At 35.5% G+C, this 27,112-nt stretch overlaps 1 protein-coding gene across 2 annotated transcripts in view; it reads left to right on the forward strand.

The window, feature by feature from the left end:
* Positions 1-27,112, forward strand: part of TMEM196 (transmembrane protein 196) — a 230,981-nt gene that overhangs the window by 109,338 nt on the left and 94,531 nt on the right. Inside the window, exons 2-3 of one of the 2 annotated variants that reach the window (XM_082472793.1) lie at positions 4,602-4,673; positions 16,614-16,698. In XM_082472793.1, coding sequence (XP_082328919.1) covers positions 4,648-4,673; positions 16,614-16,698 — 111 coding nt within the window. In that variant the 5' untranslated portion in view covers positions 4,602-4,647. The remainder of the gene's footprint in view (positions 1-4,601; positions 4,674-16,613; positions 16,699-27,112) is intronic. The other variant, XM_082472794.1, reaches the window with a different exon arrangement.

Below are 27,112 nucleotides of genomic sequence, written 5' to 3' on the forward strand. Positions count from 1 at the left end.
GAAAGCCCTCACACAGAAACGAAGACCCAACACAGCCAAAAATAAATAAATAAATAAAAAATAAAGGAATTCCTTTAAAAAGAAATGTTAGTAATGTTTACAAGTAATTTTTACTTACAATAATGTACTACATATAATTATCATGATCATGGGAAACATAGTATTTGCATAGTGGGGAATGGTCATTAGCATGAGAAAAAGTACAATAGGCAGGAATCTCAATACATTTCTTAAGAATAATTTGATTATTCAAGAAAGGAAAAATATCCTCATCCATTAAGCAGAAAACAATGGAAATGGCTATTCTAAAAGATAAAAAGGAACTTGAAGTTGTGCCATCTATTTGTTGTTGTAAGAATAAATTCTTACTTGGGAATCCTTATATAAGATAATAAGAAAATCCCAACATTTTAAATGCATAAAAAGGGATGAAAGAATATTGCAGAGAGTCAAGCATATGTTACAGTTTTTCTATGCCTCTGATCCTTACACCAAAGTATAATGACTTTAAATTAAAGGAAGTAACCCTAAAAAAGAATGGATTCTGGTCTTCACAGCTGCAACCATTAGGATTCAGGCTTGAACTATGTCGATCAATTGGTTTTTTGAAGTAAAAAAAGTGATTGACATAATAGCTTGGTACTCTCTGTTAGAAAAATTGGCACCAGTCATTCATAATGCCTAAATAACCACTGAGTTCTTAACTGGCTCTACCTCTGTTAATTTTAGAACTCAAGTGCCAGTCATTCAGTAGGCCAAATAGCAAGATAACAAAAGAAGTGGCTCAGCAGAATACCCATATTAAAATGTAAAGGGGACATCTTAGGATGAGACAAATCCAACCCTTCACGTGTCTAAGACTTGCATCATGAGATTGCTACTGTTGAGATTGCTTTGCTGAATTCAGATTAGATCTGAAGGCTTCACCCTGGTCTGAATTCACAAATGACCAAGACAAAGAATCTAGCTCTTGGATAGAGGAGCTGTGCTTACAGTGGAAGGCATGAAAGGCAAAGCGGATTCCTTCATCAATGGGTAGATATTCAGACTCAGATGATATATTCTGTCTCTTCTACAGTTGACTGGAGCTAAGATATCTGCTCAGCTTTTTCACATTTCCAGCTGTTGTTTTCCACTAGACTTCTTGGAATTTTCCTTGTGCATTCATTCAAAGATCAACCAAGGATTTGAGGAAAGTGTGTATGCTGAGTTGGTAACTCTTTCCCGCTGGTGCTTTCCTTCTCAGGATTTCCCCCTTCTATTTATAGCTCCTCTGGTAGCCCAAACTCTGTTCTCTGACACCTCAACCTGATAAAACAGCAGATTTCTGCTTGAATTATAGCTCCCCTATGCTATATGAAGTGGGAATTGCCTTCGGGGAAAAGTCAAATAAGTGTGGCTCTGACTCGGTGGCCATTTATTCTTTCAAAAGTTGAAATATTCCATGATTGCTGCCTGCCTTTGGACATTCTAAAAGTGCCTTCAACTTGGTTTATAAATTATTTTTTAATAATTATTTGTAGGAGAGTTACCCTTATATAAGCTACTTATCTTTACCACCGTCTGAACTCATTTTTCTTTCCAAAGGCATCTCTCCATTGCCTTCCAACATTGAAAGTTCCTTTGAATTTGAATCCAGGTTAATTTTTGTCCCCTATCATACTTAACTTTGTCTTTTTGCCTTGACTTCAAAAGGATTCTCTCTTGATACTCAAGGAGAGTGACTTGGTATCTCTCGCACATACTGCCACATACCAGTTCATTCATTCTGCCAATATTTATCACCTACTATGTGCCAGCTATTAAAAAAATTGTTGGGGATACAGCAGTGAACAAAACAACAAAATTATAATAGGAGACCTGTTTTATAGTGAGAAGAGAGAAAAATAAACAAAAAGTGTAAATGATCTTAGCAATAATAAAGTATAAGGATATAAATGCTATGGAGGAAAACAAAGTAGAGAAGCATATTTTAGAATATGTTTTAATGTTTCTTCTACTTTTTTCTTACTCTCACTATCACTTTATAAATACATCTTAACTGATAATAATTCAAAGTAGCTTGCCATTTCCTTCTTTATGTTCATCTAAAAGAATCCTAATTTACCAATGACAAATATATCATTCGCTTCTGTGGTGTTGGGGTTTTTATAGGTTTTTTTTTTTTTTTGAGTAATATAATTGCCTTCCACAAAAATTTTTATCCCATGACTTTTAGGAAAGTTGATATTTCATATTTTATATTCTTCAATCCATGCATGAATATTCATCAGTATTCCTTGAATAAAATTCCCATGCTTGAATCTACATTTTTTGCTGTGCTAAAAAAATAGTCTGCCTTTTTAGAAAAACAAATAAGATGATCTTGTTCCGTGCTTACAATGGAACAAAGTGGAATTTAAAACCAAGTAGAGCCTGTCCTCCACACTCTCCTTGGTTTTAAATTCCACTTTGTTCCATTGTAAGCACGGAACAAAATCATCTTATTTGTTTTTCTAAAGAAAAACAGGTAAATAGAAAAATAGACCATGCTCCTAACTAGTAAAACTAAGTAAAATATAACACTTTCTAATTCAACATATAGGTTTCATATAAAGCCAATTTAAATCTTTATGGGGTAGTCTCAAAGTATCTCCCCCAAGATCGTTATTACTTAACAACAACAACAACAAAAAACTAAGTAGAAACAACTACTTCCAAAGTTACCAGGACTGACGGATGCATGAATATAAATGGTCAGATATCAGTGCTAAAAGAATGCCATAAAGAAATTTTCCTTGGCTTTGGAATAGACTGCCTATTTACACATGTGTGTGTGTGTGGGTGTGGGTGGGTGTGGGTATGTGTGATATTAGCACATTTTCCAACAATTCAGCTTTCTTTCTGCTTTATGTTAAAAGTTAGTACTGATATATACATGAAACTTCACAGAATCAAAATTAATTTTACATAGTGACAGGTAAGATTATCTTACTGTTAGTGATGAAGAATATATTAATTGCTATAGTTTTCATGTTTTAGTCTTAAATTAGCCTCTCCTTCTATCTGCCTCATATCATCTCTGTTCAACGTTTCTTCATTTTAAAATAACTTTTAAAATAGAGAGAATTTCCCTGGAAATCAAGTATTATATCTGGGGCTCCTATGTAGGCTACTGATTGCTCTCCTGCTGATTCTTCCTCTACCCATCACTCTCTTGCATTTTCCGTGCCTCCTGCTTCTTTTGCTTTTTCTATCTCTGGACAAGGAAAAGCAAAGTTCTGTCACCTTTCACGAACTCTCAGGCTGTGTCCACATTATCCTAGAAAGAGCCGGTCAATTCAGTCACACCGTAAGTTGAAAAGATGTCTGTCCTAACTCTATGGATTGGTTACTGTAAAAGTGATAACACAGAATAGATATAAACAGTCTGACTCAGTCTGAGCTTGAGCCAGTTAGGAGCACAGACCTGTTAGCCCAGGGCTTCCAGGGTCAGCCTCTTGTTCATTGTCCTGTTTCAGTCTTTCCCGGTTTACCTCCACCACAATGCTCTGAAGCTGAGAAGGGACTCTTTAATCCTATTCTTTTCATTTATTTGTCTCAGCTTTCAAAAAGTGATGGGTCAAGATAGGAATGTAGGGTCTTTTGAATCTCAAAATCACAATATCATAGAATATTAAGGCAAGAGTGGAACTCTGGTGTTCATCCTATCCGTTTCCAAACTTTGGTGAGTGGATTTCTAGCATTCTCTCAGGGTTGTCTCACAGGCTAATAGGTTTGTGTTCATGGTCAAGGTGGGTGGAGGTAGGAGGTGTGACTCAAAGGATGCTTGATAGACTGTATTCTCTGCCTCTCTTGGGGGCACAAACGCCCACTCCCATACACACATAGACACGTAAGCCCATTTCATGCACCGGTTCTGGTTTTATCAGTTTTTTTCTAGTGGAGTTCCATAAGATAATTTTTGAGAATACTTCTTCTAAGAAAATATTTTAGCACCAATGATTTAGTTCAAATCTGTCATTTTACAGACTGAGATACTTAAAATCACAGGGATGTGACTATCCCAGCGTCATGCTGCTATTTAATGTTCATACTATACCTTCCAACACTGAAGAAAAGCTTGCTCACTCAGTCACTGAACCAAATCATAAGAATTTTCTGGGGCACAGATCTCTGTATAAACAGGAAAACTAAAGAAAAGATGAAGATGTTCATTTAAGTCGTGTGCTCACTGGAGTGTCAGAAATTGCTCTCGTTACCTGTTCGACTTCCATCAGATACGCATTTCATTAGGTCTAAATCCTCATTCATCCATTCAGAAAGGTTGATCATGTATATACCACGTGCCAGATGTTGAGGACATAAATATGAGAGAAAAAAATGACATAGTTTCTACCTTTATAGAGACTATGTCATTTTTTTCTGTCATATTTATAGAGACTGTCATATCTTACATTTTACATAAAATTATATGTATATGTACTGTAAGGCATAATTTTTTGTAATTTAAGCAGTAATAAAAATAGCTACTATTTTTTGAAAGTCCGGCATTATATCCAGCTATATAAGATACACATATTTTATTATTCTACAAGATAGTTATTATTTCCATTTTACAGGTACTTAGAGGGTTAAGTAACGTATCCAAGACCATACAACTAATTGATGCTACATCTAGGAGGGAAATGCAGGTTGGTCCACTTCTAAACTCTCAGCTGGGTGTAAGGGATTTTCTGTCTTTAAGAATTTCTAATAAAAACTCTTTGTAAGGGGAACATTTTAGTCTTTAATTGACACATTGGGGAAGGTAAGGGGAAAGCATAAATGGTTGCAGTGTTATGCCTGGATCTGAACATTTAAAAAAGCAATAGGAATGTTAGAAACATAACATTTTACCTAATTCATGTTTTTACCAGCAAATTATGCCTTAAAAAGCAAAGTTCTGATTAATAATTAAATGTCTTTCAAATATGCCAAAGTATGTAACATATGTAAATCTGTAATGAACCAAGCCTCTAATTTCAACTTCTGGAAATTAAATATTAATGGAAAAGATTTGCTCCACAAATGCATAAAATCCTCTGGAGATGCTGCACACATTTGCAAGCTGTAGCTGAATAATGGCCCTTTGAACACATTAACACTTTTATTTCCCTTTGCTGTCAATTCTTGGTGTTCAGTATTCTCAACAGGAAACAATTATGGATGATTAGTTAAGCTTGTATCCCCAGGCACCTAAAATAACTCCTGTGTCTATAAAGGCAAAGCCTCTAGCAGGCAGCTAGAAAGAAAAAAATATTTTAAGGACTGATGTGAAGATTTTCTAGATTCCTTTTTTTTTTTTTTAACCTTGACCCGAAAACAGCTTAATCTAACGTTAACATTAGGATGACATTAACCTAGCCTCTAAATTTTCTTAATAATTTTGCTTTTGTAAGGATAGAGTCCATCTTCCATACAGCCTTGATAGATTTACTATGACAATTGGTACAATTTATATCTTATAATTATACAGTTTTGTTCATATGAAATAACATTTTTATTATCAGTGGTATGATATTTAAACAGATCTCAATTATACATTTGGTAATACTCTATCAAATCTAAGATATTATTGACTGTAGACAAATTATTATTTTATATATTACTAAAAAAAAAAGCACTGCTGCTTCAACTATAATTCTGTTATCTCTTAGCGTTTTATATTATCTTTAAAAAAACTATTTTGGATGTATTTAGACATGAATTTTTAATCACCTGTCACTCTTATGAGTATATGAAGAGATAAATATAAGCAAAATAAGTTGTTTATAGTATTTCTAAAATTTTTCTCAATCAGAAGTATTTGATGCTTCTGAATCACTTTTTAACTCAGAATCATTAACGTACAGATTTTTCTCCCAATATCATCTTCTTGAAATGAAGAGCAATGGTGATGCAGCATCTCTTAAAATAATGGAATTTATTCTAAGCCAAACATCACACATTGTACCAGTATTAATGGTAGCGCTTCCTTGTCTTGCAAAATGTGTTAGGAAATTTTTTTTCCAACATGTTGCTGGTATCTTGCTGTATTAGGCCCTACAAAGTACTTCGTCTTTGCAAAAAATTATGGAATTGTAATTACTTCTACAGTTCATATCTGCTTCACTGATGCTAGCACCCTGTTGTTCTATTTCTGTAATTGAATGAGTATATAATAACTTTCTGTTTCAGTGACCAAAGATTGTGTATAATCATTTTAATGACATTTAAGATGTTAATTAAATTCAATATATGTAGTACTGATGGTGTCAATAATTATTGTAAAATTTCATCAATATGAATGGCTTTGACTACATTCATGTATGTGCAGGCCATGACAGCAATTTTTTTTATTAAAGTATAGTGGATTTATAATATCATGTTAGTTTCTGGTGTACAGCAAAGTGATTCAGTTATATGTGTATATTTTTTCAGATTATTTTCCATTATAGGTTATTACAAGATACTGACTATAGCTCCTTGTGCTATACAGTAAATCCCTGTTGCCTATCCATTTTATGTATAGTAGTTTGTATCTGTTAATTCCGTATGCCTAATTTATCCCTCCCCCCTTCCCTTTCCCCTTTGGTAGCCCTAAGTTTGTTTTCTATGTTTGTGAATCTGTTTCTGTTTGGTATGTAGATTCATTTGTATTATTTTTTAGATTTCTGTATTATAAGTGATGCCATATAATATTTGTGTTTCTCTGTCTCACTTCACTTAGTATGACATTCTCTAGGTCCATCCACGTTGCTGCAAATGGCAATATTTCACTTTTCTTTATGGCTGAGTAATATTCCATTGTATTCAATATATAGATATGCCACATTTTCTTAAGCCAGTCGTCTGTTGATGGGCACTTGGGTTGTTTCCAGTCTTGGCTATTGTAAATAGTGTTGCTATGAACATTGGGGTGCATGTATCTTTTCAAATTAGAGTTTTCATCCTTTCCAGATATACGTCCAGGAGTGGGATTGCTGGATCATATGGTACCTCTATTTTTAGCTTTTTTAAGGAACCTCCATACTGTTCTCCAAAGTGACTGCACCAGTTTACATTCCCACCACAGTGTACGAGGGTTGCCTTTTCTCCACACTGTCTCCAACATTTACTATTTGTAGACTTTTGATGATAGCCATTCTGACCACTGTGAGGTGATACCTCATTGTACTTTTGATTTGCATTTCTCTAATAATTAGCGATGTTGAGCATCTTTTCATGGGCTGCTTGGCCATCTGTATGTCTTCTTTGGAGAAATGTCTATTAGGTCTTCTGCTCATTTTTTGATTGGGTTTTTTTGTTTGTTTTTTTGTTTTGATATTGAGTTGTATGAGCTGTTTGTATATTTTGGATATTAACCCCTTGTTGGTTGCATCATTTGCAAATATTTTCTCCTATTCAGTAGGTTGTCTTTTCGTTTTGTTGATGGTTTTCTTTGTTGTGCAAAAGCATTTATGTTGGGTTAGGTCCCATTTGTTTATTTTTGCTTTTATTTCTTTTGCCTTGGGAGAGTGATCTAAGAAAATATTCGCGCAATTTATGTACAGGAATGTTTTGCCTTTGTTTTCTTCTAGGTATCATGTCTTATATTTAGGTCTTTAAACCATTTTGAGTTTATTTTTGTATATGGTATGAAGGAGTGTTCTAATTACATTGCTTTACATGTAGCTGTCCAGCTTTTCACACCACTTGCTGAAGAGACTGTCTTTTCTCCATTGTATATTCTTGCCTCATTTGTTGTAGATTAATTGGCCATAGGTGTGCGGATTTATTTCTGGGCTCTCTATCCTATTCCATTGATCTATATGTCTGTTTTTTGTGCCTATACCACACTGTTTTGATGACTGTAGCTTTGTAGTATTATCTGAAGTCTGGAAGGGTTATGCCTCAAGCTTTGTTCTTTTTTTATTGCTTTGGGATTTCTGGTCTTTTGTGGTTCCATACAAATTTTAGGATTATTTGTTCTAGTTCTGTGAAAAATGCATGACAGCAATTTTAAGATGCCATAAACTGTTTCACAGATAGATTTCAGAGATGCTAAAAAGGAGGGAGGGAGAGTGTATCCTAGAATCAATGAAACAAGATAATGGAACTTTATATTTTCAAGTAGACTACATCTGAATAAAAGATTTATATGTGAAATAGCGTATTTATATAATCTCTGACAACAAGAAATAATTAATTTTTGATGCCTCTACAATAATTTCCAGAAACAAGTATAAAAATTCTTAGTCATAAACAAAGCACCCATAAAATTTTGCTCTTAGTCATGCCAACTATCAAACAGGGTTCTCCTGATATTGCAGGATATCATGAAGCAAAGGTAATGGAAGGATCACAAACTTTGGGATCACAAATAGCCAGCATAAAATATTGCTCTATGCATGACAAAGAAAATATTAATTAACCTCTCTGACATTCACCATCTTCATTTTTTTTATTTATTTCTTTATTTATTTTTGGCTGTGTTAGGTCTTCGTTTCTGTGTGAGGGCTTTCTCTAGTTGCGGCAAGCGGGGGCCACTCTTCATCGCAGTGCGTGGGCCTCTCACTGTTGCGGCCTCTCCCGTTGCGGAGCAGAGGCTCCAGACGCGCAGGCTCAGTAGTTGTGGCTCACGGGCTTAGTTACTCTGCGGCATGTGGGATCTTCCCAGACCAGGGCTCGAACCTGTGTCCCCTGCATTGGCAGGCAGATTCTTAACCACTGCGCCACCAGGGAAGCCCCCACCATCTTCATTTTTAAAATAAGTGTGATAACACCTGTTTTTGCGAGTATTAGGGATCGTGTGAGGCCTCTTGCACTGCGCCTGGTACATGGCAGGCACTTAATATATTTCTAATGCTAATATTAGGAGAAATAGGAATACTTTGCCAGTGAGTAGAAAAAGTTATGCAGGCTGGTTTGATTTTTAAGATTGTAGTAAATTGCAGCTTTACTTTTCTCTTCTAAGTTTACCCACTATACTTCCTCAAATTTATTTTAATTCTATTCCAAAAGGAGCACCCTATTCAAAGGAGAGGCAGAGACTTCAACCCTGCTTAGCAGAGTCTAGTTTTGGCTGTTACCTCCAAGCACACAAAGCTGTGCAGAAGCCTGAGTGCAGTGCCTTTGGATCATGCCCATAGTGCATATGGGAAGCACATAGGATAAAACAGGCCTGTGGCATAAGTATCACAGTTTACAATGAAGAGATTCAGAAAAGCTTTTTTCCCAACTTCCCAAACAGGTACAGCTGGCCCTTCATATTCACAGGTTATGCATCCATGGATTCAACCAACCATGGAAGGAAAATAATAAAAAAAAAAAATTCCAGAAAGTTCCAAAAAGCAAAATTTGAATATGCTGGCAACTATTTACATAGCATTTTCATTGCATTATGTTTTGCAAGTAATCTAGAGATGATTTAAAATATACAGGAAGACATATGTAGATTATATACAAATAATACCCATTTTATGTAAGGGACTTGAGTACTCTCAGATTTCAGTATCTGAGGGGGGTCCTGAAACCAATCCCTCACAGATACCAAAGGATGGCTATACTATATTTTGACATTCTTGTTTGGTCAAATTTTACATGCATTTTATAAATTATTTTTTTCAACACCTTAAACTTATACAGTGCTGTATATCAATTCTATCTCAATAAAACTGGAAGAAAAAAATGTATGAAAAGTCAGGCTTTGGCAATTAATTTTTATCTCTTTAATTCCCTCCTTTTACTTATTTCTCACAACATTACCCTGTAGTAGTTTGGAGTCTGTCGTAGATTGGATTGAAAGATAGCCATGCAATTCCTTACAACTCCATTAGAGAATGAACAATTACAATATTAAGGGTGAAGACTTTGTGGCACAGGATCTCACAAATTGGTGTCTGAGATAATCTATTACCTCATACATAAATGCCTGAGGTAGAGTTGGTTTGTTGGACAACAAACCTATTTTCTCTTCTTCCTAAGCCCACAGCTAGGTAATATCTTCTCATTCTGCTCCCAGGAAGACAGGGCCATAAGTCAGAACTGTAATCAGTGGAATGGGAATTGAGGTGATGGGTGCCTCTCTAAGCCATAAAATCTCCCTCACAGTCACCCTTGCTCTTTCCCTGTCCACTGGCTCACAGAAGATGATCAGGTTGAATGTGGAAACCACATGATGAAGATGGTAGAGCCCAAAATGGAAGGATCCTGGATCTCTGAATTATCACTTAGAGGAAAGTTGCTCTGAGATCAGGAATATCTCAGAACTTGTGTGAGTGAGCTGTAAACTTCTATTTTGAGACACTATACATTTTTTTGTATGTTTGTGCAGGGTTAAAAGTGATACTTGTTGTGTCATTTTGGTAAATGGTCTACCTATAATTAAATATTTTACCTACTTGAACGCACTGGTAAGAGACATTATTTTACTTCAAGTGTCATTTTGCAGCTAAGAAGATAGATGAAAAATCATAAACGGTGTGCTAGAGGCATTGTTTAATACCACTATATATGTAATAAAGTTCTAGGTTGTGGGACTTAGAGCATGCATCTCAAACCAAATCTGTGCATTTGAATAAATGAAGGATTTTGTTAAAATCACATTCTGATTTGGTAGGTCTGGGGTAAAGCCTGAGATTCTGCATTTCTAATAAGTTCTCAGGTGTCCCGCATGCTGCTGGTCTGCAAACCACACTATATATAAGGAGCAAGGCTGTAACTAGAGCATTCTCTTTCCCTCACCGGATATGAAACCTCTAGTCTTCTCTACATGTTTAACTCTTCTGGTCAAGTCTTTTGTTATGGATTGAATTGTGTCGCTCCCCCCCCCCCAACCGCCCCCAGCCCCCCCAAAAAGTTGTTGCTGACCTAACTACCGGTACCTGTGAGTGCGACCATATATGGAAATAGGGTCTTTGCAGATGTAATCACGTTACTATGAGGTTATTAGGGTGCACCGTAATCCACACGACTGGTGCCCTAATAAGAAGAGGGAAATTTGGACACAAAATCTCGCAGTGAGAACACCATGTGAAGACTGATGGGGAGATTGGAGTAATGCATCTACAAACCAGAGAATGCCAAGGATTTCTGGCTGTCCCCAGAAGCTGAGAGGCGTGGGACAAATTCTCAGAGTTCTCAGATGGAACCAACCCTGCTGACACCTTGGTTTTGGACTTCTGGCTTTCAGAGCTGTGTGACAAATTTCTGTAGTTTTAAGCCATTTAATTCTGAAATACTTTGTTACAAAAGACCTAGGAAACTAACACACTTTTGTATGCTGTAATGTCAAATTGCTGTGATATTTAGCATAATACTTATCAATGAGAGGATGAAAGGAGATGGATGAATATCTTTTTTCTTATCTTTATAAATAGTAAAGGAATTTAAAATGATTCATATCTTCCCATTACCCACACCAAAAGTTTTTTTGTTTATTTTTTGTCAGTGAATCATTGATTACCCAGGGTGTCAGGAATGTTTAACTGCTTTGTGAAAGTTAAGCATGAGAAGTCTTTGTGGGTTTTTTTTTTTTTTTTTTTTCCTGACATGCAGTTTACTTAGTGCATTTTCTACCGGACTTCCTCCTCTGCATGGAAAATAGCAAAATGACCTAAAACTGCCCTGGGGGCTACAGAACTGTTACGCTTCTGAGAAACTGAGCCCTCAAACTAATTTTTCTCAGATTCCCAAGTGATAAAAATGTTAAGTATATTTTCCCCTTTTTTGGTAATGAGTCAAATGGATGTCAGTTCATTAACACACTCTATTCCTCTTGTCTTCCTGCTGTTTCCTGGAGCTTTTCACACAGATATAGCTAGGCAAAGGAGGGTGGGATCGTTTTTCCTCTGTCAGCTGTATGAAGGGAAATTACTGTCTACTTCTCTATAGAAAGGTGGACATTTGGTGGAATTAAATAAGGAATCCAAGGCAATATAGCATTAAGAATATTTTCCATTTATTATCCAAATAACTATCCTGAAGGAAAGATGATAACACGTTTTCATAATTTAAATACAGGTGAGTAATTGCAACAGTGAAAGTGATATTTGTTGTGCTTATTGTTTTGGGAAAGTGCCTATCATTAAATACTTTATCTAATTATACATATAAGCACTGGTAAGAGACATCATTTTATTTCAAGTGGCACTTTTGCAGCTTGAAAAATAAAAGAGAAAAAAATGATAAACACTGTGCCTGTGGGGATAGATTATGCCAAGGCAGAACAACAAACTACGTTAAACTTAATCTGTGGATGCTGGGTTCTGTTGCCCTTTGGTAAATATATTTAACTCAAAGTATTGTCCCCTGGATTTTCCGATAATGAAGAATAATGGCATAAAGCATGGCACAGTGTTCTGCTCCTGAATTGACTTAGTTTGTGTGTGGGTGCTATACAACACCCTTTCAGGATGGAGGCACTCATTCCCTCAGGTGCTGGAAATTTTCATCCCTCAGGGCCATCAAGGCCCAAGATTTCTTTCTCAGGGTGAGACAACTCTGGAGGACCTCCACAGCTCCCTGTGGGATCGTCCAAGACCTTGGCTGTAATTGTATCACAGTTCAACATGTATCCTATGATCTTCACTCACTGACTGGTGTTGATCCTAGGAATGCTCCCAGCAAAATCTCAGAATCTCAGTCTGTTTTTCAGGTAACCAAGTTTCAACAGCTTATAAATTAAAGCAATGTGAGATAAACAGTCAAGGCTACTGAATGGTGATAGTGAATACTGGTACTGGTAGTGATATTGAATATTGATAGTGAAGGACTCTAATACTTGATCTAGTAGATATGTTAGATAAAATAATGATCTCCCAAAAGATATCCATGCTCTAATCCCTGGAACCTGTAAATATGTTACCTTACATGTCAAAAGGGACTTTGGAGATGTGATTATCATTAGGATCTCCAGATGGGTAAATTATACTGGATTATCCAGAGGGGCCCAATGTTATCTCAAGGGGCTTTAAAAGTGGAGAAAGGAGACAGAAGAAATCAGAGAAAGATATGTGACAATGGAAACAAGGTCAGAATGATAAATATGAGAAGGTCTCAAACCACTGCTGCTGGCCTTTAAGATGGAGAAAGGGGATCACAAACCAAGGAATGCAGGGCAGCCTCTAGAAACTGGAGAGTCAGAGCCTACAGCCTCCACAAAGAAATGGAGCTGACACTTTGAATTTAGGACCTCTAACCCAAAGAACTGTAAGGTAATAAATTTGTGTTGTTTTAAGCCACCAAGTTTGTGGTCTTTTGTTAGAGCAGCAATAGAAAAGTGATACAGTATATTTCTTATGCATGTTCAATTATGTAAACTGTAAAATCAGTGTCATCATTTCATGATCACTGACATTGGATAAAATGTCCTGCCTGGGGTACTGAACTTGCTCTGAGTCCGTTCTTCACTGCCTGCCCCGTTCTGGTGATCACATTTTATTCTCAACCCTATATGCTTACAGTGTGATTTACAGCCAGCTGGACCATACCTGGCTGTGTCTTGACAAAACACCACAGGTTCAAAAATGCTGTTCGTATGACAGTGTCGTAGGACAGTCTTTGTAGTTCTTTGGACCTAGGTCCAAATCCCAGCACCATAATTTACTAGCTGTGTGGCCCTAGTCAATTGCCCAACTTCTCTGAGCCACCTTTCCTCATTTACCAAATTGGGGTAATATATAACTTACAGAGTTATTATGAGTATTAAATTACATCATGTTCTAACACATTGTCTGGCATAGAACAGGCACTTAATAAACATTAGTTATTTATGTTATTACAACATGGTTCAATGATTCATTCATTCAAGAAATATTGTATGAGCCCTTACTGTGTGCTAAGAATTGTTTTCCCAAGTTGCTTAATGACCACGTAGAGATAGAACTGAAATTGGTCTTCAGGATTTGAGAATCATAGGTCACAGGTACAATACCCATTACTGTATCCACAATTAACTGATTTAATGTTTAATTAATTAATTAATTAACAAATGGCTTTGATCATTTTTATTCAGTGTGGATGGACTTCATGTTATCCAGTGGAGGCCATATGAAAATACCTTGCATCAGCCCAAAACACGTAAACCACACACGGAGTATCTAAAGAAAACAGCATTTTCCCTACAGTTCTTGAAAAAATGTGATTGTAGTAGACTTCATTGAAAATGGAGGAGAAAACTTCAGAGCATTTGAGGTTATGACCAAATACCTATTTTTACCCTTAGGTTATTTGACTAGAACAGCATATATACATTCAGTATTTCATTAAAAAGCACATTCCTGCTCAGAGACATAACAGATATATTTGCAGTGAAAGAATTTTATTTATTTTCCTATTACAAACTCTGCCAGAACCACATGGAAAAAGACCAAAGGATTTATTACCTTTAAAATCCATTCATCTAGTTTTGAAAGACTTTCCTCTAAATACCGGTTGAAATGATTGTATTACTTTCAGTTCTTACTGAAGTGTTTATAAAGTCATCAAAGAAACAATTATCAAAATATAAGACAAAGAGGAGTATAACTATATAGGCTCAATAAATCAAATGCAACGAAATGCCTTTTATTAATCAAAATTGTTAAAAAATAAAAGGAAAATTGTAGGAACTATTTTGTGAAACCTAAAGAGTCATTATAGGGGTGAATTTAAGTTTAGTGTTTGATTATAAGTAAACCTTTAAACATCCATTTATTTCATTTACAAAGAAAGGGCCCAGTGAAATCAAACACACAAGAGGAAAGAAATAGTAGGAAATGTTTTCCTTAGTGGGCTTGTATTATGATGGTTAAAGTCTCTATTCTCAGTGGAGAATAGCGCCATTAATAGATTTGAACATGGTGAACATAATTCTTTAGGTATTTCAGCAGGTTCCAAAACCAATTCCACAATCTTATACCATTAAGGCTAATGTGAAATTATTAACAAAATTACAAAGAGAACTGAAGGAGCCTTCAAAATATGCTAGTAGAAACTTCTCATTTTATAGAAAAGGGAATTGAAGCCTGAAGAGAGATACTACAATCCAATTAATGAGTCACCCAAAATTAGGAGATCCAATATTTAGTTGTGGAACCTTGTTTTTGACTGCCAGTGTGTTGTCCAATTTTATCACCACCTCACTTAACAGACTGTTCAAAATGCCTTTTGACTATTTTCCAAGATCCAGTCCACAGTCAAGTGAGATTTGCTTCTAAAGTTTCCTAGGTATGTGCCCCAAGGTTTTGAAAGTAATTCTAAATAAAAGTAACAAATTGTTTCCAAGGGAAGTTAGTATTGTCTAGAGCAGCACAATCCAATAAAAATATTTTCTAATACATTGAAAAAGTAAAAAGTAACAGATGAATAAATTTTAGTAATACATTTTATTGTTTAACTCAACATATCAAACAATTATTTCAACATGTAATAAATGTTTTAAAAATTAAGTAGATATTTTATATTCTTGTTTTATACTCAGTCTTCAAAATCAGTGTGGATTTTACATTTACCACACATATCAATTTAGACTAGACATATTTCAAGTGCTCAGTTGCTAATCATGGCATGTGGCTACCATATTGGACAATATGTATCTAGAGTGACAACCATTATTCAAATCCTGCATTAAAATTAAATTACTTTAGTCTAATTATAAGCATGAATAACTGTTGAATAAATAATGAAACTGGCAATTTTGGATTCCCTAAATATTAGAAATTATATTTATATTCTGGACTTCATATTACATGTATATTGAATTTCTCATCTTTTCTCTTTTTTCCTTTTGTTTCTCTCTTTCTTCTTTTCTGCTGTGTTCTGGGAGAATTCCTCTAACTGCCCTTCTAATTCATGGCCTTAATTTTCCATAGTATCTTATCAGTTCTTCAAGGTCTCCATTGCACATTTAAATTTGATAATTTGGTTTTTTGACAGGCTCTATTTCTTGATCTTGGATGATTCTCTTTGATAGATTTAATTTACCCTTCGATCTCCCGATATTATAAAGTGTTTATTATTAATTTTCTCCCTTCTTTGGATTTATTTCATTTGATTACTCAGAATACATTTCTCCTCTTTTATACTGTGTAATCTTTGTATAATAAATATTATATTGGTCATTTATTTCAAAGTTCTGTGGCAAAACAGTGGAGTACATGTGTGGAGGCCCAGGTAGTTAGGGTTTGAAGCAACTAAGCACACGGCTTCACCAGCAAGGGGTTTCAAATGACATTATTTAAATGTACGCCAGAGGGAACATCACAATAAAGATTGTTGGAAATTAGTTTGCTGAATTTTAGTGACACTCAAGATATGCAGGTCATCGGAATGGCAACACATCTCTGGCATGAACAATATGTAAATATCCTGTTTTTTCAAATAGGATACTATCCAGTATCCCAGGTGCTGAACATCTTTGGAGTAAAACATGATCACTGTGCAAGGTCTCTGTTACAAAGAGGACTGTGTAGTCAAACTCAACTAAAACTAGGCTGATTCTGCTGTCACATGTGTTTGCATTCTTGTCAGTGTGCCTGAGGACAGAAGATACATCCCCACATTTGCAAGAACTTGTATGATGTTTTGTATCTTCCTGTTAATAAATGTGGTTCATTGGAATATTTGGTCTAAACTTACTTTTATTTTAACAGACCACCTGATAACCAGATGCCATGCAGTATACACTCAACTCTAATCTCCAAAGGCCACCGAATGTTGAATAGCCAGCTGGATCAGGTCAGTTTTAAATGATTGGTTTGGTCTTTTTTTCTCATTGCTTTCTTAATCCTCATGAAGAAAAGTCTGAAATTTTGTTATTGTCTTGTAAGTACCTGTTAGATGTTATGTGGGTTTCTGTTAAAGAATAGTTCTTATCAAAAGGGAAAGAGGAAAATTTCTCCTTTCTCTAGTTTTATTTGGTAGTTTGTATTACTTGTGTGGTGTGGAGAGGGAGTATATAGTTAGGACAGCTAAGAAGCAGACTGAAGAGTCTCACCATCTCTGATTGGCTTGCCTGACTATGCAGGTCCTATACCTGAGGCAGACAGGTATTCTTCTTCCAGGACTGGGGCAATCCCCACAATCTTACGTGTAGTCAAGATTGTCTGTGTCCCCTGCATCCTGCAAAAGTTGCTCACAGTTTCTGCCCCTCACTGTTTTCTCCTACCTGTGCATGTAGCAATGACTGCTTGGTGTTCCACGATATTATGAACCAGATACAGACAAGTAAACTCTAAGGGTTTTTATTGATCACATGGTAATTTTCATCCCATGAGGGAAAGGCAAGAAAAGATTTTTAAAACCTTGATATTACAAAATACTTTCCAGCATCATTTCAATGTTGGCTCTTCCTATCACACTACAGTCCAACGAGATTCCATTAAATAAGGTCAAAGGTGTATAACTTTCCTTTTATCTGGTCCTTCTGTAGTCTCCATCCTTGGCGTACAAGCACAGCATTATATTTGAGATGACCTAGGATTATATTGATTCTACAGATCCCAGGGGATGGGTTCCTTCAGAAAGCCATTAATAAAACATCTATAACTCCACTCCTGTTACCTTCTGAGGCATAACTGAGATAGCAGAACTAATCTAAAATGTTTATTAGTTTCCAATAAGGGAAAGTCATTAAACAAATGTAGGGCCATTCAGAGCAAATATTCATCTTAAAAACACGAGGGCAAATTAGATCAGTTCTTTGCAAAAAAAAAAAAAAAATACACACAAAGGATTTATATTTTGTACTTGCATTTACATGTTTGCTAATTCATTCCAGTTATGTTTTAATTGTAAGCATCTTTATAATCAATACTTTATCTTCATCATTTCAGGCCTTCAAAGTTTTAATTGTTAGTCTTCTACACTTTCAAATGTGATTGTTATCCTTTTATTTCACATTTATATGATAAATATAAGGGAATTTAGGAAGGAGGAAAGTTCAATGTCAAATGGAATTAAAATCCTAACTTGAAAAACATGCTAGAGAGCACTCACAATTCTTGACTTTTTCATCAACTCCAGTTTCAAATATTTGTTATACGATGACTTTACTTTTTCCTTTCTCTGCCCTGGAAGAAAATCCGGCAATATTTTAATATTATGAAGCTCTTATATTCGCTCTTTTGGTTGATTCTCGGAAAATGCCTGCACAGTCTCACTGTATGCCCAATGCACAGAATTTTTTAAAGGCGTTGTTGTTTTTCTTCAGGCATGTACTTAATAATATGAAAACTGCTTGATTACTAAAAGACTCAACTCAAAGGGAACTGATTTCATCTTCTCACGTCTATGGTTTCATTTGTAAAAGGCTGAAAATGTGTACTCCCTATATGCGTGAAAAATAGCCCAACACATAATCTTTTATTTACTCCACACAGCGTTTCCTATTTTGAATCTGTGGATTCTAATAGGATCAAATTGTTTTCCCTTGTGATGATCTTGTAATGAGGGTGCTGCATAATTGGAGGAGTAATTGATTCAAAAGAACTGGGAGTTGGGGAAAATAAGTAAAAAAAATTCCTGGAACTATTTACCCTAAATGACTCCAAAAATGATACTTTACATTCTAAATGAAGATAAAACCAAAACACAATGCTGTTTTTTGCTCAAAATATTTTAAAGCATTGTATTTGAGGCCCAGTGAACGAAGAGCTGTTGGAAAGCTATTTGTGAGCATTGCAGCAACAGAAGCAGAAGCACGTAGTTCAGGTAGAATGAACATGAATGTCAAAAAGGCTTCTGTCAGAAGGAAAATTCTGAACCCTGATAGTTCTCACTTCCAATTATAGTAGCAGATACAGTATCAAGAAAAGACTGCAATGAAATTCAAGTGCTGTACTCAGCTGATGGCTATTCTTGTGTTGCTTTCTCTTTTAGCAAATTAGTCCTTCCAGGACCTATCTATTGTGTAAAGGTCTTGCATTTATGTATATTGATTTTCCCTCTTCCACAGTATAATATGTTATTATATGTGATCAGCTAATTTCTCCCTGAGTCTTTTTTGTATGACAAGGTAGGATTTCGGACATTCAAAATCAAATGTCTAGCTGTTACATTTCCGGTAACTTCAGAACAAGCTTGAAATATCAGAAATAGTGGTAAAACTATCTGAAGGTTGATGAATCTCCATAGAGACAAAAATAATGCAGAAATAGATCAACAAATATCATTAATACTCCACCTTAGTAAACAAAAGGAAAAGTCATTAGGATAACACTCAGCAGATGAATAGACATTTTCCCTTCAATCTAAGTATGTAATTATTCTAGAACTGTAGGTATATAAACTATATGCTATTATTTTGTTTGCAGTTACATATGCCAATGTACTCAAACTCAGTGACCAAGGAACTTTACTGAAATGGTTTTTAGCTTTAATTTTAAGTCAAAGGGACAAATGTAAAAGAAACAAATTAATACAATAATTTTTTTTTTAAATACGGGCATTTATAGGTGTAATGAAAGTTTACCTGTGCCCTTTATGAGTTACATGAGAGTAACTACATAAAACTATAGCATCATGACACTAAGTCCTCAATTAGTTAATAAAAGTTAATTATGTTTAATATTTAATTTTTGTTACTATGACAAGAAAGCAATAAAATAGCTGATAGATCATTTTAATCACAAGGTTTGAAACCAAAGGGTAGTATGGAATTAATCAACAAAATTAAACTAACCACTCTACTCACCTGAAGTTTAAAATGGTGCTGGACTTTGAGACCTATTTTATTATCATTTAGGATTATTTTTGTTAAATTACATGAAGATAACTATGTATTTGAGAATATGAAAATTTTTTCAACCAAAATTATGTAAAGGATAAACACATGAGCTCATAGCTGATGAGTATAATGAAATATTTTTCCCTTGACCTTTTCTATTTTATCTAGTTTGATCATCTATTTGAGGAAAAGCTCTTGAAAAGCTATTTAATAAGTAATAAAGTATCCCTTTCCAAAAAGCATAGTCCTAAGGATTTAGAAATGTAGTCCTGAGGATTAGAAAGAATTTACTTAGGAGGGAAATTATATAGCGATTAAAGAACACTACTGCTACAAATTATATCAGGGATTTGACAGAGGGATTCTATTTAACTCCTTGAATACTGCAGCATTAAAGCTTAGGGTATGATGTTACCAAAGTGATTATATTATTAAAAAGATTGGTAAAACCCAGTTACCAGTATGCGAGAATGACACTGCTGTTTTAAAGGATAGCCAGGTTGTTCAATATTATTAAAGTCAATAATAAACAGAGTAGAAAGTAAGCAAAGGAATTCATTTATCTTGTACAGCTGGAAAAATATCTTTATATTTTGAATTACAGAACTTACACACACACCTACACACACATATTCTTTTAATTAACTCATTCACAGAGACTAATTAATATGTCAGAAAATTAGCACTAGTTATAGTGTCAATAACTCAGCTCTAGTGAATTTTAATCCAAGCATAGAGAGGAATCATTTCCAGGGGAAAAATAATACTTTTTTTTTTTTTTTTAATTTATTTTTGGCTGTGTTGGGTCTTTGTTTCTGTGCGAGGGCTTTCTCTAGTTGCGGCGAGCGGGGGCCACTCTTCATCGCGGTGCGTGGGCCTCTCACTATGGTGGCCTCTCTTGTTGCAGAGCACAGGCTCCAGACGTGCAGGCTCAGTAGTTGTGGCTCACGGGCCCAGTTGCTCCGCGGCATGTGGCATCTTCCCAGACCAGGGCTCGAACCCATGTCCCCTGCATTGGCGGGCAGACTCTCAACCACTGCGTCCCCAGGGAAGCCCCAAATAATACTTTTAAATAAAAATTCCTTGCATTTTCAAAATTTAATAAGCCAGTAAGATGGAATTTGGATTCTTCAGTAATTCAGCTTATTCAGATAAATCCAAACGTCTTTAAAAGACTAATGATTTCAATCTAGGAACAAGCCTAAATAAGTTTTGACCTTTGATATCTGAAAGTTGTTATATCAGCCTTGTTTACAGAAAATAAGAAAGTACTTGAAAATTAGGACATTATAAAGAGAACAAAACTGTATTTAGTCTATTGAAGCAGCTTATCAAAAAATTAACATGAAAAGCATTTTTGTTATAAAATTTTTAAATAATACAAAGCTTCATGTTTCATAAGGCGCACACTCAACCAAACCTGTTTATAACTTCATATCTTATAGTTTCCACTGGAAAATCATCTCTATAACTATAGGCTGGGTCTTTCATAATATATAACTATAAATATACAATATATATTTATCTATCTCCAATATGCAACTTGGAAAACAAGAGTGCTTTGACTCTTTGAAATAGAGGGATAGTAAATTAAAAACTCAGGAATTCCCACACCTGCCAGAGATGTAACTCTTCTTTGTTGTTACATGTCATAGATTTGGAAAACTTTCTGACAAGAGTGTGGATGTCAAGGGAATAGGCTACTAATTTCATTTCCATACTGATTGATAAAAGGTTATGAGTTGAGTCACATTTGTCAAGTAACATAGATCCTTTTTTGATTTTCCTTTTCTTCAGTGCCTGGAGCTTGGTAATAGGTGCTTTAAAAACATTTATTTAAAATTTAAAAAAAGCTAGAAAGACTATTTCTCATTAATCTGGAGGAATAACACAACCTAAAAAAAAAAACCAAACAAAAACAAGAGGAAGAGGTATCCTATTTCACCCAAGGTTATGGTGATGTTACCTTTGTAAGAGCAGAAGACATTACTGACCTCAGCCTGGTTTGTATTTGAGAATATTCTATATATTCCTTATGACAGTTCAAATTCAATAAAAACCACCCCTCTAGGGAGGTATAGAAATGTACTGAAATGTGGTTATTATACCCAGCTCCATTATTGCAATTCATGCCTGTCTTCAGCTTTAGTACTATTGAGGAGATCAGGAATACTGGGCTTATCTTTTGTATTTTCATACTATGAGATGACTCTCAAGTCAATATAGCTAACTGTACTTTTCCTTTTAAATCAAGAGTTGAATTCTCCATTGGACATCGGTACACCTGACCAATATCGATTGTATATTCCCTAAGACCAACAGCGTACCATGTTCAGTTTACCCAAAAGTAAATACATTAACTCCTCCTCTCCCTCACTCTATCCCACACCTAATATTCTTTGACTATATACTTTTTCTTGTTGGTTACAAGACACTTGTAAAGAAAGTAATTGTCCTTCTAATACCCATTTCTCCTTCTTGTTTGGTAGCCCAACATTAAATATATTCAGAGTGGCAAAGTGTTCAGATAAAGTACACTTCCCAGCCACCCTTGCCACTGGGTTTGACCATGTTACTAAGTTCTGGCCAAAGAAATAAATGTGGAAGTTGTTAGGTGAGTATTCTGTGAGCCTTTTAAAAGGGAGAGAAAAGGCTGTGCTGTGCTCATTTTGGCTCTTTCGCTTTCTGCTCCCTACGTGGTATACGGAAATGGTACTTGAGCTGCAGCAACCACCCTGGACGATGCGAAATCTAACGAAGAAGAAACACAGATGGTGGAGCAGCAGGTTGAAGGAGCCTGAGTCTCTGTTAACACTGCATGGCTATCATCTAGGCCGAGAATGCTTCCCGCATTCTGCTCATTGCAGAGAGAAATAAACTGCTGCTTATTTTAGCCACTGTTATTTCTGGTATCTGTTACTAGCAGTAGAAAGCGATTCCTTACTAACACAGTACACAGAGCTCCCAAGAGTCCTTCTAGAATTTCTCTCTCCTCTGTAATCCACCCCAACAACCAGTTAATCACCAAGTCCTGTCACTTTAATTTCTTAAATTTATTTCAAATTTTCTGCTTTCTCTACATCTCCACTTTCATTGCTTTAGTTCATCTGTCATCTGATACCACACCATTAGTTCACTTGTCATCTGATACCACACCATTGCTGTGGGCTCTCATTTACCTGCTTTCAGCCTTACTTCCCTAGGGCATAGCATCCCCACTGCTGCCAGAGCGTTCTCTGAAATGATGATCTGATCATAATCCTCTCTGCTTCCCCTCAGGTTCAGATACCTTCCGTGACTAATTTCCAACCAGGTAATGTTTTTTTAGAGTGCCAAAAAAATATGAATCTTGAGTGTTGGCCTTGTCTCTGGTCTTATGCTCTAGAAGTACCAAAACACTGGTAGTTCCCTGAATACCCCTCCAATTCCTTGTCAGTGCTGTTTATTCTCTGAAATGCCTGTTCTCAGGCTGTTGGTTGTAAAACTCTTATCAATTTAAAACATGTTTAAGTTTCTCTTTGAAGATTTCATGACTCCTGACTTGTTAAGTACAATTTTCACTCTGTAAAACTCACTGCACACAATTCTATTGTTTTATATCACACTGTATCATTATTATTTTTTTACATGCCTGTGTCATTTACAAGACTATGGGCAATCTAAGGACAGATAGAATGTATTTCTCATTTTCATACCTTGTACCTCCAGTTTCTGTCTCAGTGTCTGGGGAATAGTTGTACAGGCCACTCAGGAAGTATTTGAGGAAGCTGGATTGTAGAATAGCTCCTTTCTGACATACTATTAGTTAACAAACTCCCAAGAGATGATGGCATCATGGGTCACCCTAATGGAAGCCAAAATCATTCAGGATTATTATCTACATTAGATGACCATTGGGACTATCTTGCACTAAGCTACTGTTATGTTTGGGCTAGTCAAAGAGCAAGGGTCTTGGAAAGTTAGAAGAAAAACAGGTGGTGGCATAATGATGTAAAGACTATTTTGCTACTGTAAATGATAGCAACATTAGCTCCCCTTTGCAAGTAAATAGAACAGGTTAATTATGAATTAATATTTTACTAAAATTCTTCTCTATCAAGCTTCATTAAAGAGAATTCATCACTCAGCCCGTTTTCATAGGTTTAGTTCTTCTCCATATCATTTGGTTGTGGTTATCTTATCATTCCGGCCCAGCTAATAGATAACAATCATTTCTATTTTTTGAAATTCAGCAAATTTAGCTACTCTTAGTGCTTAATATGTTTAAATGTCTTAGATGTTTAGAAAATACTTAAAACAAGCTTTACCGTTCTGAAATACAGTCTCCTTACCAGATACATTTTTTAAATTATTTTAAGAGGAATAAGTTAGTTTAAGCACATTAGATAAAACCTTTGGCATTCAGGCTTCAGAATTCAGTGGTTAGTAGAAAAGCAATCATTTTCTGCTAATGCTTTACTTATTAGAATTGGGTATTTGATTTCCCCCATTCTAGTCTATGATAATCACTATCAGAGGGGCCCAATTTGGAGAACAACCCATTATTTCCACAGTACTATTGGTGTCCTCTCTGTATAGTAAATCAGAAAAACAAAAAATTTAATTTGGAACCTTACTCAACAAATAACCTCGCTGACTGATCTACTCATTGCGCTGCTCTTGCAGAAATATTGCTGTGTGAACTCTGATGTAGGTAAAGTCAAACAAAACATTATTTCTTGCACCCTCAAAGACTCCAGGCTGTCTATGTACTTTTTGTTGTAAATAAAATAGAGTTTTTAAAGTCTATAGAGATGCATGTTTCACATTTGTGGCAGAATTTTTTCCTCTGTGCTTCAATATTGGCTTTAATAGCACTAAAATTGCTGGTAGAGAAAAAAAAATTCTAGTCTTACTCCCCAAAGAAAATGAAATTTGAGTAAATAGGCATGAGGATTATTGGATATTTCGTGATATTTGAACCTGCTTTTTAACCGTATGCCATGGCAGTTTCCCTAGCTGAATTTTAAGTTACTTTCCTAGGGTCATAGAGCAAGTAACTATTGGTGGTAGGATTCACTTCTAGGTGAGCTGGTTCTGGAGTTTCCACATTAACCATTTTTTTCTGTAGTCTCCAATGGACATTATATTGATATTTAACAAAGCATGTTCAATTCAATTCAAAATGATTCAACAGAATTTATTGAGAACCTACTATGATCTAGGCCCAAGATGCCTAACTCTATAGAGCTCAAATCTGAATAAGGAGGTACGATGGACAATTAACCTAATAAATAAATAAATAAATAGGTAATCTACTCTTTTAGAAGATTGTAAGCACACTATGGGGGAAAAAAAAGACGAAAACAAAAACATAAAGAAGAGCAGGTGTAAGGGAGACTGAAATATTTGGGAATGGATTATTTCTGAATTGTTTCTTATTTGTTAACCCGTACCCTCTCTGAGTAACAACTTGATCAACCAGAGAACAGTGCTTGTATACAGTTTATATAGATATAATAAAATGAAGTCTTCCAGCCTCCACTCATTTCCAAAGTTATTTAGGTTAGCATCTTTTCTCCTACCCCTTCAGTGAGGTTATGCCATATATTGTATATAATGAGATGTTTTAAATTAAATCACAGTCTGCATTCCGTCCTGGGATCTGATTTCCTAAGTGATTTTGGTTTAAAACAAAGTTTTTCCACCAAGGTACACTTTTTCTGCTATAAAGTTCTATGAGTTTTGACAAATGCACAATGTCATGTAGCCATCACTACAGTATCATACAAAATACATTTTCCCCACAGCTTATGGGCAGGCTTCCTGCTGGAATCCAGAATGCAGTCAGCAGGAAACACATCCTTTTACCGCATGGGCTCTTCTTGTATCTTAAGTCTGCCGGCTTTCAGACTGGAACCTATACCGTTGGTTCTCCTAGTTTCAGGCCCTTGGACTCAGACTTGACCTAAACTTTGATTTTCTTGAGCTTGCCAACTGCAAATCTAAGGACTTCTGAGCCTTCATAATTCTTTGAACCAATTCTACCTTCTGTTATATATTCTTCTGAATATATATATATATATATACACACACACACACACACACACACACACACACACACACACACACACATATATGTATACATCCTATTGATATCCTATTTTTATCTGGAAAACCCTAACTACTAATACAATAGCTTATTTCTTTTTGTATTTATATTATATTGTATGGATGTACTCATTTGTTTATCCATTCACCTATTGAAGAACATCTTGGTTGCTCCCAGCTTTTAGCAATTATGAATAAAGCTGCTGTAAACACTCATGTGTAGATTTTAGTGTGGACATAAGTTTTCAGCTCGTTTGAGTAAATACCTAGAAGCACAGTTGCTGGATTGCATGCTGAGACTTTGTTCAGCTTCCTAAGAGACTATCTTCTGAAGTGGCTATACAGTTTTGCATTCCCACCGGCAATGGATGAGCTCTCTCTGCAATCCTCACTTCACTTGGTATCGATTTTTTTGCATTTAACCATTCCAGTAGGTGTGTGGTGGCATCTCATTGTTGTTTTACTTTACATTTCCTTAAAAACAAATTATTTTGAGCATTTTTTCATATAGTTATTTACCATCTGTCTATCTTCTTTGGGGAGATCTTTGTTTATATCTTTAATTGAGTTATTTCCTTATTGTTGAATTTTAAGAATTCCTTGCATATTTTGGATACAAGTCCTTTATCAGATATATGATATGCAAATATTTTGATATCATATTACACATTCAGTTCTCTGTCTTTGGTTTATCTTTTCATAACATATTTTTTTAAATGGTTAACCTCCTAGTTTCCAGGATTGTAATAGTTTGAAGCAGCCAAGAAGCAACGGCACTGAGATCTCAGTGGACTTGTTGACAATAACTTTATGGAGGTAATTTTTTCCAAGGATGAGAGCTCTGGTCCAAGGCCCAAGTGAAACAGCTGCTCAGCCCCCTGGTGGTTTGTTTAACATTTCTACAATGTTATTATCCCACCAAGTGCATGGGGAACAGTAATTCCAGGTCAAGCTAAGTCAGGTATCACAGTAGGGGAAGGATGTTATGATCCATCGGTCCTGGAGGAGGAGAACAGGCCCTTTTCTGCTGACTCAGAATTGTGGTCTTTTCAGGTGATAGATGATACAAAGAGAAGTCATTTCGATGTTATAATAGTGGAAATCATGATAATGAGTCAGAAATGCATCATCTTAAATACTTCAGTGGGAAAAACATAGAGGCTCAGAGTCTCACTTTAAGCCTCGAATAAATTTCAATCTTTTCCTATTCTCAAGAAACAACTGAGATAAGAATAATTTAGGGAGCCTCAAAACTAGTATGAAGAAATACATCTCCAATAAGACAGAGATCCTTCTTTACTATCTCCATTCCTTGCCTGTGTAAGGAATAAGAGC

Source organism: Balaenoptera physalus (assembly GCF_965194825.1).
Source record: "Balaenoptera physalus genome assembly, chromosome: 8".
In the NCBI taxonomy this organism is placed as follows: domain Eukaryota; kingdom Metazoa; phylum Chordata; class Mammalia; order Artiodactyla; family Balaenopteridae; genus Balaenoptera; species Balaenoptera physalus.